General features: G+C 42.9%; 3 protein-coding genes across 3 annotated transcripts in view; 1 reads left to right on the top strand and 2 right to left on the bottom strand.

Moving 5' to 3' along the window:
• Window positions 1-2444, top strand: part of LOC106656602 (band 4.1-like protein 4) — a 68618-nt gene extending 66174 nt beyond the window's left edge. The window contains exons 14-16 of the mRNA XM_023463252.1: window positions 641-1046; window positions 1857-1969; window positions 2352-2444. Of these exons, the coding sequence (XP_023319020.1) occupies window positions 641-1046; window positions 1857-1969; window positions 2352-2388 (556 nt within the window). The 3' untranslated portion in view covers window positions 2389-2444. The remainder of the gene's footprint in view (window positions 1-640; window positions 1047-1856; window positions 1970-2351) is intronic.
• Window positions 2445-2687: 243 nt separating this feature from the next.
• LOC106656662 (signal recognition particle 9 kDa protein-like) lies at window positions 2688-4180 on the bottom strand. Its single transcript, XM_014377736.2, has 3 exons — window positions 3981-4180; window positions 3828-3896; window positions 2688-3694 (listed from the first exon to the last, which is right to left on the bottom strand). Exons 1-3 carry the CDS (start codon window positions 4050-4052, stop codon window positions 3599-3601), a joined length of 237 nt encoding a protein of 78 aa, XP_014233222.1. The 5' UTR covers window positions 4053-4180; the 3' UTR covers window positions 2688-3598.
• Window positions 4181-5444: 1264 nt separating this feature from the next.
• LOC106656726 (kin of IRRE-like protein 3) overlaps window positions 5445-17331 on the bottom strand; it is a 62355-nt gene continuing 50468 nt past the window's right edge. The window contains exons 6-7 of the mRNA XM_014377847.2: window positions 10847-11397; window positions 5445-9183 (exon numbers count right to left, since the gene is read on the bottom strand). Of these exons, the coding sequence (XP_014233333.1) occupies window positions 8872-9183; window positions 10847-11397 (863 nt within the window). The 3' untranslated portion in view covers window positions 5445-8871. The remainder of the gene's footprint in view (window positions 9184-10846; window positions 11398-17331) is intronic.

The following is a 17331-nucleotide window of genomic DNA, read 5'->3' on the forward strand; positions in this document are numbered from 1 at the left end:
CCCCCCCCCGCCCTTTTATATGTATGGTCCATTATATAATATTCAAATCAATGAAGTATATGTGTATTCATCAACGAGCATGAAACAAAAGCTTTACGGGACGATCATATCGTGGCAGAGAATTTGTCGATCCGATCGCATAAAATTCGAGCCGCGCACGAGTAATAGACAGACCGCTCGATCAAATACATTCGAATTTTACAACGAAAACAAAAAAAAAAAAAAGAAAAGCCGGGGCGCGCGCAAGCTTCATCAATGCATTAATCTTTCACCGGGCGAAAATTGAAAATTTTGCAATCCGCTCGCTCGTGTGCGGGCGCCGCGCGTATGTCATATAATTCCTCGTGCCGCTATATTTGCTGTGTATGAATCGGTTCGGATATCCTCTCTTTTCGAACTCTTTTTATCACATACACTTTGTTTCGTCGTCGATCATTCATCTCCATCGATATCGCACGAAAAAAATTAATAATAAAGCAAATGAAGTAATTGATCACTATGGAGAAAGTAGAGAAAAAAATCGCGATTGAACAAAATATTTAACAAAGTTAAAGAGAGACAGGCTTGAATTGACGTTGGCCGACGTTGCGATATGCGAATTGTTCATTCGTTCTCGTCGCACGACGCGTCCTTTTTCCAGAGGCGTCGGCTTCTCGGTGAAGCGCGACCGGCGCACGGCCTACCAGTGTCACGCCGTAGGCCCAGGTGGTGGTCGTTCCGGCGGCGGCGGCGATAGTCACAGCGTCGTCGGCGTACCCATAGCCGTCGCCGACCTCATGATGATGCCCCAGCAGCAAAGCAGCATCGGCAGCAGACGCAGCGGCGGAGGCTCCTCGTCGCGCTCGACCTGCGGACGCCTCGAGCACCAGTCGCTGTACGCGACCCGCAAGATGTCGAGCTCGTCGTCGTCGCTGAGGGCCAGCAGCGTGGCGGGCTGCCGCAGGCCGATCTGCAGCCCCCTGGACAGCGGCCTCGGCGAGAGCACCACCCAGGACTTCTCGAGCTGCTGCTCGAGCAGCGCCGACAGCACCAAGCAAACCCGCCCCGTACGGCTACCCCGATCTATTCCGTCATTGGTGTAATGGGCAACATTAAGCAAACAGCATTAACATTACTTTTTAAGAGTGGCTTTGACTTTTTCCTTTGCGTTTGCAGTTTTTTTTTTCCATTTTTGTCTTTTTGTTTGTCGTAGATATAGATATTTGACTTTGACGTATTACTAATAATAAATTTTTCGTACTATTAGTTAATGTTTCATAGCTCTTAGTTTATTTCATTAGTTGGAAAATTAATTCTGACTTTTTGGTAGTTGTTAGCTCATGTATACGAATTTTTAATTTCTAGTTTGTTCTCTTTCGTACTTCATTCGCTGTTATATATTCATTCAAATTTTAAGACGGCACACAATACATTTGATTGTTGGTCCAATTTGTCGCTCGATGCGATTCGACACCCGAGTCGAGTTAAAACTGAAGTTGAAATATTAAAACGCACTTGTGACAGTTCCAAAAGTAATGAAATACTAACGAGGCGCGCTCCTGGCGCTTATAACTTTCCCCGCTGGTAGATACGTCTGTGTGTGCGCGTCCAAAAAAGTTGGCATTGGCCATGGAGTCGAGCACCGAATTTTTCAACCAAAAAAAAAAAAGCAGCGAATCATTTATGTGGAGAATTAATTTGTTTTCATTCGTCTGACTTTTTAATGTATAGCAACTTCTTTTTTTTTCTTCACCTTAATCTGTTTGTATTTAATTAGCTAGACACCGCTTTAGATAAATAAAAAAAAAGTAAAATTTACGTACGATGCGCGAGAGAAAAAAGTTAGTAAAATGAAATTTTCTTTGCCATACATACAGACGCAAAGGCAATTAGACGAAGACGGATATTATAAAGTTTCTTCTGATACCTCAAAGCAAGATTTTACGAAGGGCGATGCGACGTTGGACGCCGTTCTACAACCAATGATCTCGTAAGTATACTCGATGAAAAAGAAAGAGAAAGAACAAAAGAAGTCCGTACAGTTTCACTTATCGTTGAATGAAAAAAAAACGTGAGAATTTTTACGGTTTCCGAGGCGCTTCTCGCTAATTAATCTCGATGAGAAATTATTTCTTGCTGCCATATACGCGCATAGAATTCAATAAGAGAGAGTCCTCATGTCTAGGGGAATTACGGTTTTTGCGAGTTACCGGCCGAGGCCGGTAGAGTAGGAACGCGTGCATGTCTTTAACGTCGGATAGTAAGCGATGCTTCGATGGTATTCGTTTTCTTCATTTAAAGAAAAGAAATGCATGAACAATATAAATTTATTCATCTTATGGTTTTTAATGATGTAAAAATTTCTGTTGCAGCACATTAACGCGAAAACGTCGAACCAAACCAAAGTAATCTCCAGAGGATAGTCTCTACACAGCTGGACCTCATGTGCACATATTGTATATTTATTTACAAAAAAAAGTTTTACACCTTGAAAAAAAAAAATTTATACTCACAAAAAGTTATTGAAATACATTAAATTAGATTGTACAAAGTACATTTATTCAATTCCTACCAAAGCATTTGACTTTTGATTTGTATCGTTCAGTTAAAAACCAATTTTTAATTTTAGTTTATTGTTTATAGGTTTGATAAATAAAATTTCCAAAATGTTAAGCTTATACATTTTTTTATATTTAATTTTGTTTTTAACTTTTCTTTTAAGTAAAAAAGTTTTAAAAAGAAATAAATTGTTTTGTTAAAAGATCTCAAAATGTCGCTATGATTATCATAGCAAGTACATTATTAATACATCATGAAATATGTAAAAGATTATAACAATAGTATATTCAAAGGTTTTCAATGAAAACTAAAATAAATAACAATGTACCACAATAAAGAATCTAATGACAAAAATCAAGCAATGTTTTTCTAAAACATCAGCAGTTTTAACACATTACACAATTTATTAAAAAAAACATTTGCATTAAGCATCTCTATCATCTTCTGTGAAATATTATTTCAACTAAATCAGTTGAAGATTGTACAGAATCATTGTTCATTGCTAACTTACAAATTTTCTTGCACAAGTATACATTTCTTTCTCTCCTTGTATAACATTATTCACATTTTGTTGCTTCAAATTTATCAAATTGAAAGCATTCTGTTGTAACAATGTATTTACAAAAAGAGATCTATCTACAATCTATACATGCTCTATATAACATTCTCTATGGAGGCTATAAATTATTCTTCCGTTTTTCGTTTGTCAAAGAGAGATTGAAAAATTATTATTAGTCAAGACAATTGTTCAATGTTTATCAAAAGTTTCAGGATGAGTACAACTATCTCTTTTCTATGTGTATATTGCACAATCTAATTAGAAGCGATCCCCATTGATGCAATTTGGATGCAAAATGACTTGATGATAATGATGATCATATGTGCATTTAGTACAAAACAAACTTTTAAACTTGACACAGACTTAACTTTCATGTAGGATATAAGAAAAGTGTTTACAGTACAGAAGTAGCATTACGGCGACACAACTTTTCTTTGCACAAATGTTGACGATCATCAGTTTTTATTTACAAAACTACACTTTTATTTACAAACCTACACTTTAGTTTTCTTTTGATGCCATATGTCGCATCAAGTTTTTAATAAACTTCTCCATTTTCTTTACATCTTGGGCAACTTCGGTCTTGTATTGCAGACACTGTAAAATCCATATGATATATTTAAAAGATTATAAATGTTTTATTTGTAATTCATGACAATTAAACAAACTTATGCTTGCAAAGATGAGCCAATTAGTTTAGGTTATGCTCAAAAGAAAGCAGTATGCTTACCGTTTTGTCATCGGTGATCTTGAAGTCGAGAACTCCTTTTTGATGGCAGTATTTCATCGTGTACCTGGTCTAAATTAACGATAAAAAAAATATTGAAAATTTAATTCACTAAGGAGATGTCAAAACCCTACTAACAATTTTGGCACTATTTACCTTCATCGGATTCTGCAAGTACAGACGTTCGGCGCACTTTTCGAATTCCTCCCACGAGCTCAAGTAGGTCATTTTGTACCGGAAAAGTTGATTTTTGCACCGTCAATTGGAAAATCTTGCACACTCGCGGTGTGCAATCTGCTAAACGTACGAATACGAGGTTTGTGTACAACTTGTCATGTTGTCTCCGAAATCGCCGAGCGGCGCGTGGATATCAACACATCCGCGCCTGCGGTAAGTGGCGCCACGCGGTTATCGTCGTCGTTTCGTGGGGTAGGTAAGCGCGCGAACTGCGTAAAACCGCCGCGACCGTTACAGGTCTCTGCCATGACTGCGAGCATGAGTCGCCGCTGGCTCGCACAGATGGCTTCAGAGTTACGAGAATTCGGCACTCGTAATCTTGGATTATAGTTTTTCACGGGTTTTCAATTGTAAATATGTAAAATTTTAAAGTGAAGTGGTGATTAGAACTCACTTGTGACGATGAGATTTTGTTTTATCGAAGATGATTTGTTTTAACCGTCATTCGAGGTTAGTAAATTTTATCGTTACTTGTACTGAAATTTTCGCATGCATTTTGTTTGGCTGACTTTCAGTATAACGGATAATCAATATTGAGCTTTGAAAATGATTAATTATGTAAAGCAAACGAGTCAATTATGGTGTGTAATTTAAAAACAAAAACAAACGATGCTACGTTTCGAACATAAAACAGAGATTTATTGAACTTACAAAATTGTCTCGTTATTTACGTGTTGTACACAAAACGTTCGGTTTTACAATTTTCTCCTGTGTTGAGTTTACATAATAAACGACAATAGTGTTGATGTTTAACGATCTGTATCAAACAAATTAAACGAAGCCCTTGAGGCTCGTATATCAATTGGTATGACTCCCCGTAATCATTATATGCATGAAATCTTCGAGAATTGCTTTTATTTAAAGCTAACAATTTTGGAAATGAAAAGAAAAATGGAGTCATTGTTACGTTATTCATAATTGTGATATTTTTTATTTAATACAAGCATACATGCGTTAATTTAATATATGAACAAAATAATATATATATTGTATACGCGTCGTTCGCGTAATTTTTTTTTATTAACAAGTCTTAATATTCTGGCAATTACGCCCGTACTTAAACTTACTTATATCTTTGGGAATTCTTTCTTTTATATACTATACATCGCTTAATGATTAAGAGAAAAAAAAAGGTTGATTCTTTTTTTCGTACACAATTAGCATATAATAACATTAATTACAATAATAGAATAGCTTATCGCTTATCACTTACGGAATACTTATCATTTAACTAGATCGAATAAATTCTTAAAGACTATACACTTTTCGATATCGGGTTTTGATAAAATAAAATTTCACCATCTCTCCTTCACCAGCATCATCATCATCATATCTCTCTCTCATTATTTTTCCATTTTTCATCTCTAAAAATGTGAAATAACTCAACAGTTTCTCTCGATTATATTATAAGCTTCAAAGAAAAAAATATACATTTGAAATAACAACATAATAATCCTAATTGTATACATCGTATTGTAACGCATCTCACACACACACGCGCGCTAATGTGTCGCGTGAGAAAGGAGTAAGACATAAGAAACGGGTTAATTAATTACAAATCGCAGGAACAGAAACGGTAATCATCAAATCGTATAATATTCGGTTGGAGTTAAAAAAAACGTATCGTTCGCAGTAATTCGTATGCTTACATTATATCTAGGATAATTAAGACTAATTTTTCTCGTTTTAAAATGCACAGATACACACACATTAATAATCGTCCTGAAAAAATGAAAAATCGTTAGACTCGGCTTCGACCTTTTTCGTGTTTGTCGTCGGAGTCGAGTTTTTCATATACATGCATATTTTTTTTTTCGTATAATATACTCTATATATATTTATGTATATAACGTTCGTGTATACTTTTTTTTGTCATTTTTCATGCACACCGCGTGAGAATTGCACACGAAGAAAAAAAAACCGAAGAAAAAGTAAAGCCTCGTTTTAAAAAATAAAAAATGTCGCGCGAAAACCGTCGAGTCACACACGGATAAATACATTTAAATATGCGCCGAGACGCACACACACAAATCCACGTACTCATGCACAGAGAGTATGTAAGTAAAAGAGCAGCCTCGAAGTACAAGAAAAGGAAAACACGCGCACACATACACACACGTACAGTTGACAAAGTTTATTGCGCCTAGTAGCAGCGGCAGCAGAAACGTTACAACTTGAGAATGATAATCCGTCGTTTGTGCAGCGCGGGGGCGAGGAGAAAAGAGAGAGAGAGATGGAAAAAAGTGCATAAGAAAACAGAAAAAGATTTTTCGTCATTGCCGTTTTATGTACTGTGCATATATATAGTTACGTAGCGCTGCAGGAATATGAACGTGCGACTATGCACCATCCACGAGACGACAAGTACAACAACAACAACAACAACAAGTACGACGACGACGACGCGTTTATATATAATGTTATTATTATATATGTACGCAGTGGTGGCGAAAAGTTTTTCCCTAAAAACGAGTCTTGCATCTCGATAAGGAGCAGTCGTCGCCGTCGTTGTCTCTCTCGTCGAGTTGAAGAAAGTCCAGTTTAATACTGGACAGCAGCAGCAGCACGTGCAATAACCGAAAACCGGTGTCACGTGTGTATGTGTCGCTCTTATATATAGTCGTGCAGCAGAGGGCCGGATGCTCGCCGCTCGCGTTTATACATTTCGCGCGCGTTTATACGCCCAAAGATTCTCTTTCTCTCTCACTCCTTGTGGAACAACAATTGGTTTTTTTCTTTCTCTCTCTCTTCCACTGTGTACGCCGTTATCGCCGAAGAAGAAAACTTCTCTTTTCCTCGGCCTTTTGCCAACTTTTCATCCCGGAGCAGCTTTTGTTTTCTTTTCCATCCTTCTTCTTCTTCTTTCCCGATTCTCTCTTCTCTCTCTCTCTCGCTCTTTGGTCGTTCGCTCGGCGCGCATTGTCCAGCTCGCGCGTTTTCCGATGAAAAGTCGCAGCGGGCAGCAGCCGTTTTATCGACGGCAAAGTTTTTCTCTTTTCGCCAACGTATTGTATCGTATAATACTTTTCTCTCTATACATGCTACACTTGAATTTCCAGATACCTCGCGCTTAAACGCACATATATACCGTTGCTCTTCTTTCTTTCTTTCTCTCTCGCGCGACTGCTCTAAGACTTGCGTTGCGCGAGTACAACAACGCGAAATTAGTTTGCGGTTTTTAAACAACACATACACAACACAACTGGACGCTTAGTCGAGCGCAGTAGGCCACAGCGGAGCAGCAGTCCCCGTAGTCGTCGTCGTCGTCGTCTTAGTCGTACGCCTTTTGTGTGTAATGATAGCCCAGTTTTCACTATATTTACAAGAACTCGAGCGAGTCCGTCCGACTTCTCAAACTGACGTATTTCTAGAGTATCCATTATGTTGCCCGTTTCTTCTCTCTCTCTCTCGTTTGTTCGGGCGTTACTTTACACAGACAAACACATGTACAGCTATCATATTGTGGTAAAATTATCTTTCTATATATAATGCATAAATATGTAATATACATATAGAAGTGTGTTAACCACCGATTAACGATTTTTATCCATCGCATATACGGAATATTACAATAGCATCCGTTGCTGCTCGTGGCTATGTGGTGTGCGTTTTACAATTTGTGCGCGGGAAAAAAATTCAAATATTCCAATTTGTCGGCGATCTTGAAAAGAAGCCTGTATGTATTCGCTGCGAGCGAGGGAAAGATACACAGCCGCGCGTTAATGGGTGAAAGAGGGCCAACAGCTTTGTGTGTGAGACACTCGGATAAGAGGAGAGCGACTTCGCAACGTAATATGAAAGAGATAAAAACGTTATCGCTCGAACATCGAAAACTTCTTTTTTTTTCGCGTGCACACACACACATACACACGTGCACGCGTGGATCATGGACGCTTACATGCAATTTGTGCTCTTGAGGCTCTCGCGACACACACACACACATACACTCACGGAGAAAGAGAAGGAGAGGTGAAAAAAGAGCGAGAGAAGAGGAGATAGAGAGTAGATAAAAGGGTAAAAATGTAAAGTTTATCTCTCTAAGGGCGTCCGCGTGTAGCGGAGTGCTCGTGTGTGTGTCGAGTGTGTGTGACTTAAACGCGGAACTCGTGAGCCGTTGTAACGAGAAATCCGCCTTTTTGTCGTCGTCGTCGTCGTAGTCGTTGTTGCTCTCCTCTATGTATGTATGTATAAAATGTGTGGCGAGTCTCGTTTCCCGTGCAAATTTTCATCAGCCATCAGATAAGCCCCTCTGGGGTCTCTCTTTCTCCTCTATCTATCTCTCTTTCAAGTAGCTGCTGCCGTTGCTCTACTCCGCTGTGCCTCGTGTGCGGCGAACGAGAGGAGAAAGAGTATACGTACGCGTCAAAGTGGTATACGGGCTGTGTTGTATGTACACAGCAGCGACTAAGAGATATACGTGCGTGTGTATACGTGTGTGTGTGTATACCGGTCATCGTCCTGCGGTCGCTCGCGAAAAAAAAGGAGCAAACGATAAGACGAAAGAGTCGAGTATTCTTTTCCGTCTTCCTCTCGATAAATGAGGGGGGAGGGTCCCCCGTCGTGGTTGTTGTTGTTGTTGTCATCCGCTGCCATAGCTTAACTTTTTCTTTTTTTCCTTTTCTTCAATTTTCTTTTTTTTTCCATTTCGCGTTACGCTATTTATTTTTATTTTTTCCGTTAACTATCTCTCGTTTACGTTCAAACCGATTTAATCGATCGAGTCGATCGTGGCGGCGCAGAGCGGCCCTAGACTAGGAGGCCGAGCCACGGGCTCGGCGCCGTAGAACACGGCGAAGCGGCCCTCTTCGTATCAGACGATCGTGGGGGGCTGCAGCACGGCCGGGGCGCGGCGCACCTTCAGCGCCTCCGGGCTCATGGCCTGCCTCGACTTGCAGGCTATCTGATCGTAATCGTACATGACCGCGAGGCCGCCGATGCCTACCAAGCTACCGCCGCTCATGGTCGTGGTGGTGTTGTTGCTGCTCGCCAGACTGCTGGACTGCTGCTTGCGCGGATACATGCCCGCCGAGACGCTCATCATGCCGCCGCTGTTCTGCACCAGGGCGCTCTTGAGATTGCACTGCTGCAGCTGCTGCTGATTGACTATGTGCTGGCGCTGTATCTGCGAACACGATAGAATGAACAAAAGCGAATTAGCGTTGATGTCGTTTTTTTTTTTTAAGCGAAAGCTATACTATATGTATGTGAGGATGACGCATACGTCGCGCAAATTATTCTCGGAATGTCGCGCGCGCAATTCTCTTAACGTATGCACAATGCGTCTATAGCACGCCGCCGTCGCCGCAGCAGCGAGCTGCTACAGCTTTTGAATAAAAAATGAGAAAAAATGATTTAGCGCGAAATCAGCGCGTATATACGTATACGACGACGCAAACAGGCGCACATACCATCTCTCTGTCTCTATACCGCTGCTACAATGAGAATACATCATTAGTCATATATGTACGGACTCGCTCGCAGCCGTTTTCCGGAACGGTGGATCCATCTTTTTTCCTTTTCCTTTTTGTACATATTATAATAACGCGTACGAAATATAATAATATCACCCGCACTGACTCGCGAGAAGTATAAATCATTTTTTTTTTCAAGCTATATTATATTTTTGTTTTTTTCTTCGCGACTATCAATGCCGGGAGAAATTTTTTTTTTATTTTTTCGGACGCACGCGCGCGCGCGCGCGAGAGAGAGAGCCAAGTAAAGAAGACACACGCGCGCGCGTTACATATGTATAGAACACACTCGATCGAATTTGACAAGCTACAAATGGACGAATTTTCCCCCGAACACCCGAGCGAGACAGAGAGAAGAAAGAAGCACACCCGCCCGAGCTATCGCATAGAGTATAGGTAGCAGCAGCCCCCCCCAGCTCGAATTCTTAATGCAGACAAGTGTCTCGCGCGTCCTCCATTCACGACGACAAAAAAAAAGAAAAAGAGGAAGAAGAAAAACTACCAATTTCTTACTTCTCTGTCTCGTTCTCTCGCTGTCTTTTTTGTCTTCGTTTCGATTCTCGATAAACTACATCCTCTCTCTCTCGTTCTCTGTCTCTCTTCCTTTTTCCCGACGACGTGTATTAGCTTAACGTATATACACGCATTTAATCTTTGCGACTTGGAATATATACACGTACATTATTACGAGTGCGTTTATAAGTTCATCCAATTAGTCGTTCATATCATCCGATTAATATAGTTGATTGCTACAAAAGCTCCGGCGCGCGCGAGCCGAGGCGAGCGATATATATTAACGCGCGCGAAACTCTCGAGGAGGACAAATTATAAAGTATACTTTTGCCGCCCCCGAGCAGCAGCAGAAGCAGCGAGTCCTCGACTCTCTCTCTCTCTCTCGAAGTTTATAATATGTATCCAACGAGCAGGAGGGCAAGAGTCAAGAGCGTGCGAGAGAGAGAGAAGCTCGAAGCAGCGGCGTTAATCGAGTTGCTTCGAATCGATCGTTATCAATGCGATTAGCTCTCGATGCTGCGCGCTTACTAGCTTTTGCGTCCTTTCTCTCTCGTTCTCTATATATATACGAACTCGCGCAGGAAGACACGCCGTAAGGAGATTTTCTCGCTCTCTGCTCCGACTCTGACGCGCGAAACGAAGTTTATCAGATTTAAAACGGTCCGTCGCCGGCGCGTTTCGCTAAAAGCCATAAATGTACATCATCGCGTTGGCAGCGCGGCATCGGGGCAGAGCTGCGATAGATATAGAAAAAAGACTCTTCGTTCGAAATAATGCAATATACGCGCGTGATCGACTTACCGTTTGCTGATCGAGCCCGAGCTTCAGGCTATTTCTGTCGATGGTCTCGACGTGCTGCTGTCCCATGACCCCCAGCACCGTCGTGCCGTTCGTGCCGCCGTTCTGTCCCTGTCCCACCTGGGCCTGCTGCTGTCCAGCCGTTTGCTGCTGCTGTCCATTACCAGCACCAGCACCGGCACCAGCGGTCTGCGTGCCGTAGTACTGCTCCGCCGAGATGCTCGCCTCCTCGTCCTCCTGCCTGTACTCGCGGTGCTTGTTGCGCCTCGAGCGCATGCACGAGTAGACGGCCACTGCGACGAGGAGCAGCAGCACCAGCAGGCCCACCGCCCCCGCCGCGGCGATTATGCGCAGCTCCGTGGGGTCGCGCACCACCAGGCGCAGATTCGTCGAGTCGCGGCCCTTGTCGCTCTCCACCACGAGGGTGTAGAGTCGCGCGTCCTCGCGCTGCAGATCGCGTATCTCCAGCTTGGCCCAGTAGCAGTTGGTGGCCATCTTGTTCTCGATGATCGGCTCGAGCTCCAGCGCCTCGTACTTCGGCCCTATGCTTTCACCTGCGAGAGCGAGAAAATAGGAAAATAAAATGATGAGTACGTAGTGATTGAGCTTTTTGCATCTGCATAGTATTATTAACACATTATAATGTATATCGTATATAGCATATCGGAAAATCGCGAAGATTAAGGAATCTCTCGAGTTCGCGCGAGGCACGCGCTCGATGGAAAAATTCCGAAGCGCGCATCATCGTGACGACGATCGTGTCTCGTATTCGACGCTACACACGCACAGTATACACACTCACACGAAAAGCGCGCGGGGCATAATATGGTAAAATTTTCACCGCGCGTTAATAATGCGCAATTCGACGGTGCACATGCGGGGCATGCAGAGAGAAACTCGCAACTTTCTTTCGAGGAGCTGCTGCTGCCTCGCGACTTACGTATATATATATGCGTATTATAAAGCGCCGCGGAGAGTATATAATAGCGACGATGCGTCGAGTTTTAGGCCTGCAGTAGTGCGCGCATAAAATACGTGATTTACGTAATTGACCATCGCCGCCGCCGCCGCGAGTCAAGCTCTCGAGTGTATGTGTGTGTGTGTGTGTGTGTGCCTGCGTTGGGCAATGTAATTGCGTGCGCGCATCGCATTATAAACTCAAGTTGCAATGCACGCGGGCACACATACACACGAGCTTCTCATTTATGCTGGACGAATTAGAGACGCGAGTGCGCGGGAGTAGTAACTACGGTATATATCACGAGGAAATTCCTGAAAAGTGTCTGGTCTGACGCTGCCAGGGCTCTACGATATTGCGTAAAAGCCTAGCTAAAATTACGAATGATTCGGAAACGAGCGCCACGAGTCGATGATAATCATTGCTCGTTAATCGCACGATTTAGTGGCTTGTACAAACAGCTTTAAAAAAGAAATGGGCGAAAAAGCATCGAGTCATTTCCAGCAATTTGCGTGTCTCCGAGCATTATAACGACCGCAGACCCCTTCGAGTTCGAGATCTCGAGAGAGGGTCGCGCAGCATAATAATCGCTCGTGTGTATATGTGGCCCTGTGTTATAAAATGTGTATGTACGTACGCGTGGTATTCGATCGTTATCGAAACGTCATGACCGCTGCGTTTTTTTTCTCTCTCTCTCTCCGCAATGTTTTCGTTAACTCATACATACGTGCAGCCGTCACACATTTACACTTACAATTACACCCGCGCACGCGTGTCTATCTGGTCTTTCTCTCTCTGTAATAAAGCTCGTGTGTCACGCGCGATTATAAATAACAATTCGCAATCGTTTCGCTTCGATTGTTTTCTCCTAATACAAAAAAATAGGGAGAAAGAAAGAAAATTTTGCGCTGTACGTACGGCGAAAGGTGCGCGCGCTTAGAAAAGAAAAGAAAGAGAGAGAGAGGCAGAGAAGGAGAAGTCACTGCACGCGTGTATATACTTTCTCGAATTATTCTTGTCCAGCGTGCATGAAGCAATTTACGATAGGCGCTGGCCTCTATATATAAGTTGGTGTGTGTGTGTGTGTACGCGCGGTGCATGTATGGAATTGCGACTCTGCGACGAGGATATATATATGTATAGGTATAGGAGAGAGAGAGAGAAGGAGAGAGAAAGGAAACCCGGTAAACTATCATCATGCCGCCGTGCACGTATATACTACACCTATATAGGTATATGTATAAGCGATATACGCATTCGCGACTGTACGGAGCTGCACATGGAAAGGCCAGAAAATAGAACGATCAGTCATATCATTAAATGTCAACGTTTCTAATAGATACGTTTGTGTCTGTGCGTGTGTGTGTGTATGTGTTTGAGGCTCCGCTGCACTACATATACACACGCACACGCGAAACGTTGTGCCTCGAGAGCGAGAGAGAGAGAGCAAATTGCTCGGCATCGCTCGAGAGAAGCCTAACTCTAGCGCGCGCGCGCCCGAGAGCGATTATTATTACGTTACGGAGGGCGTGTCGCCGCGCGCGAACTGCAATAAATTGTATTAGGATACTGTAGCCGAGCTCATATATATATATACGCGCGTGTACGTATGTATGTACAAGTCGTTGCATTTTCACGTTATAAATATATTTGCAACGATCGGGCGCGCGGCTCGAGGTATTTCACCTCCTTCTACTCCTATACATACTCCTCTCCGTGCAGAGTTCTCACGACGTTGCGTATTACATATTATAATGTTACAATACACGTGTAATTTCGCGCGCGCGCGCCCAAGCTTGAGCTTTTGACGCACGTAACGATATTTACAAGTTATTATACATTTATATATTGTATAGCACACGAGCCGCGCGCGAGCGCAAAAATCTCGAGGCGATATAATGATATAGTGCTGATTGGATATCTAGGCGTAATGTAGAACAATATCGGACGCGCGCGCGCCTGTGCTCGATTAGAAATATATCAATCGGTTTGTCTAGAAGTTTCCTGAAAAAACAGTTGCATTTTGACAGACTAATGCAAAGATTAATATTCCAAAACTCGTCTTGAATTTGTGACAAGATTAGTTGCTAGAAGCTGAACCAAGGTGTCATATTTGATTGTATACTTTTTAATTTTATCAACAGATGGCGTATTGTAAATCCGCAAGAGGAAAAAAATGCTGATTGAAGTATAAATACAAAGAAATTATTCTTAACGATTAACATTTTTACGATTAATATTTTAACGTCGTAGGAAAATTTGAATTACATATCTGGAAATCACATTGAATTATCAACAAATTTTGAATTAACATGGAATTTATGTTGATTTGTAATATATAATATGAAGAGAAATTTTTTTGATGATTTTATTGAAAAAATATTTCTTTGAACATGTAGCTCGTTGAACGATCGCATCAAGCTCGCTCTGTTTACGCGGTGTCGCACGCGTTGCCCGCGAGCAGCGGTGTAGCATCCACATATTACGTTATATATCACAGGGCCCGCCTCAACAGACGTAGACATTGGTAGGCACATCGCGGGCCCGCAAATGAGCCCTGCTATATATAACAGCTTCGTTTAATACACACACACACACATGAATATAACATTATACATATATGTGTGGGCGAACGCCTGGGCGATCACATCCGCGGGCACAAGTGTACGTATATTAATCCTCGGCTGATTTATCGGGCCACGTTTGCGTACGTATGTGCTGTAAGCCCGAGGAACTGCAACGAAGGATCGAACAAACTTTTGCCCTATGCGCGCACACCTCGATGTACGAGAGCTGATATATGGTGCAGGTCGTCAATAGTGGCGCACAGCAGCGCACATTCGGACTTTCGGAGCGTTGAAAATTTTGCCTGGCTCGAGCGAAAATGAGAAGCTACGTATCTATATACGGGAGATAGCTGCGAATCGGAGCGAGCTTGCGTATACTATATACCTATAGTAGCGGAGCTTTTTTTACCACCCTTCCGCGTTGCGCCTATATTATATCCCTTTGCTCGCGTACACACACGTACGTGTATACTTTTCATTGTGAGAGTTTGCCGAAAGAGAGCGAAGGAGAGCTGCCTGCCTGCCTGCCTGGCTTCGCATGCCAAGCCAAGCTCTTTTCTTCGTCGTCTATACTCGCTTCCAACTTCTCTCTCTCTCCCCGCGCGCGCGAGCTCGCAAAACAGTGATTGAATCGAACAATTTCAATGTCAGAGCAGCACATTCTGCGTGACTGGTGCGCGATTTATAACGAGATTACGCGCGTACCTACATAGCTATGCGCCGCGTGTGCTATATAGAGCACACTGCGCCGCGCACTGCAGACGTTCTTCGCGTCTATTTCCCTCGCGCGCGGCAGCTTATTTGCCCCGTTTTTTCCCCCAGCAGCAGCTCTTCGATTTTTTCCTATATATACCTTTTTCTTGCCATTACTTTTTTCCATCTCGACGCGGAATCGCGAATTAGGATCTTTGGTGCACACGCGTGATGTACGCGCGAGCTATAATACGTCGGAGAGAGATTCTGTTACGACGAGTATAAGTTTTACGCGCGACGTTGATAATAACAATTATAATAATCGTAATACTAATAACCGGCAGCAATGAGTTATCCCTTTACGACTCGACGGCGAGAGATAAGCTTTTCTCGTGTACGTATGCCGCCGAGATGCAACGTTTTAAAAGTCACGTGCGATAGGACGATGATCGGTCATATTACGGAATGTCGCGATCCCAGATACGGAGTCATTCTCTCTCTGCAAATGTATAACGCATACACATAAGCTTGACTCTCTTTCATATATACGAATTCGATGCGTCATGTGTGTATACATACACGTCAAACCATTGAGATAAAAGCTCGATCTGTGTGTGTGTATGTACGAGATAAGCGATCATCGTCATCCAGTGGCAGATATGTGCAACGGAGCTCGAGAGCACGGGTATTTTTTTATTTGTATCGAGTACACAGTATAGTCCCTTTGTTTCGGATTCGGCTGAGCTAGGCGCATTTTTTCCGCTGCTGCACAGCGTACAGTACCATTTCGACAGCATGTATACAGCGGTGAGCTTTGTACGAGGAGATACGATGCAAGCTCGCAGTACGCGTTGACGTATTAATTTTTGAAGCCAGAGATAAAGAAAAAATCGCTTTCATGGCTCGACAATTAGTCACAAAGTACTCGTTTATCTAACGTATTTATAATATTTATACACGCGTATCGCGGACTATTTAGCAGTTGTGCACGCGTGTGTATCCGTCATCCCATTAAAACATAGTCAAAGTTGCGAGAGAGAGAGCGAGAGGTATAGAAAGAGACGCAGAGAAAACGACGACACGAGCTGCGCGCGGGTGGGTGTGCTGGTGCGGTTAATTTTTGAAGCGAATTAAAGTTTTCAACGCAAGCGCATAACGCTGCTTTGCGCACAGCTCGGCAATGTCGCATAGCGGCAGCGGCAGCAGTGCAGCTGCATTTATATACAGTGTATATACCGTTGGGGAAACTACACGTATATATACATACACACGCGCGTATATGCATACATCTAATTTCAAAGCATTTCACGCAACGTGCGATCAACCCGTGCTGTAAGTGCGCGCACACAACTATGCTTTTCAAAATCCAGCGCGTGTACACGTATACCTACGTGTATATGTATGATCGCGTTTAAATGCTCTTTCAGTTGCTACATGCGCGCACACACACACACACTCCCACACCCAACAACAACCCACTGACTAACTGACTGACTGACTAACTAACTGACTCGCGCAGATACACCATTACTACTGCTACTACTACTACTACTCGACTCGCGTTTAGCATAAACAGATGGAAAATTAACGAACTTCAGCTTGCAGCAAGGCTATGCGCGCGCGCGCGTTTCTCAGTGTTTTTTTCCTTTTTTACTTCGTTCTAATTTATTTTTCCGCGCGCGCGGGCTTCTTTTTTGTTCATTTTTGCGTTGACGCAGCGGAAAAAAGAAGAAGAAGATGGAGAAAAAATATAATGAAGGAATGCTATCAACGTTACTACGCAAAAACGATTTGCGAGTAGTAGTCGGGCATCTGCGCGCGTTATACGCAAGCATAAAGAAACGTCTACGTCTTGCTCTCCTCGATGTAATATCGCTGCGTAAATACATATTTATTACCGGGTAAATCAGCGATTCGCGTATACACATTTTTTCCATTTTCGTTTCTCCGCGTCGATCGAAAATATACTATTTTTCTCCACCCACAAAGAATCGACGAGGTATTTTTTACATTTCTTGCGCCGCTGTGTTGCCGCTACTGCTACCGTGTCCGATTTATGCATACTCTGTGCAAGGCAAAAAGAAGGCTATATAGATGTCGATTCGGGGCGCGCGCGTAACTCAAAATTCGATTGTGTGCACGGAGCGCGGGCGACGGCGGCGCATGCAGATCGATATGTATATACGGCTAGATATAGAGCAAGCTTGCAAACGTATGTGTAACACGAAAAGCCGCAGCAGCAGCAGCAGAGGTGCGCGGGCGGATATTAT

This window comes from Trichogramma pretiosum, unplaced genomic scaffold (genome assembly GCF_000599845.2).
Source record: "Trichogramma pretiosum strain Unisexual culture from Peru unplaced genomic scaffold, Tpre_2.0 scaffold41, whole genome shotgun sequence".
NCBI classification, from domain to species: Eukaryota; Metazoa; Arthropoda; class Insecta; order Hymenoptera; family Trichogrammatidae; genus Trichogramma; species Trichogramma pretiosum.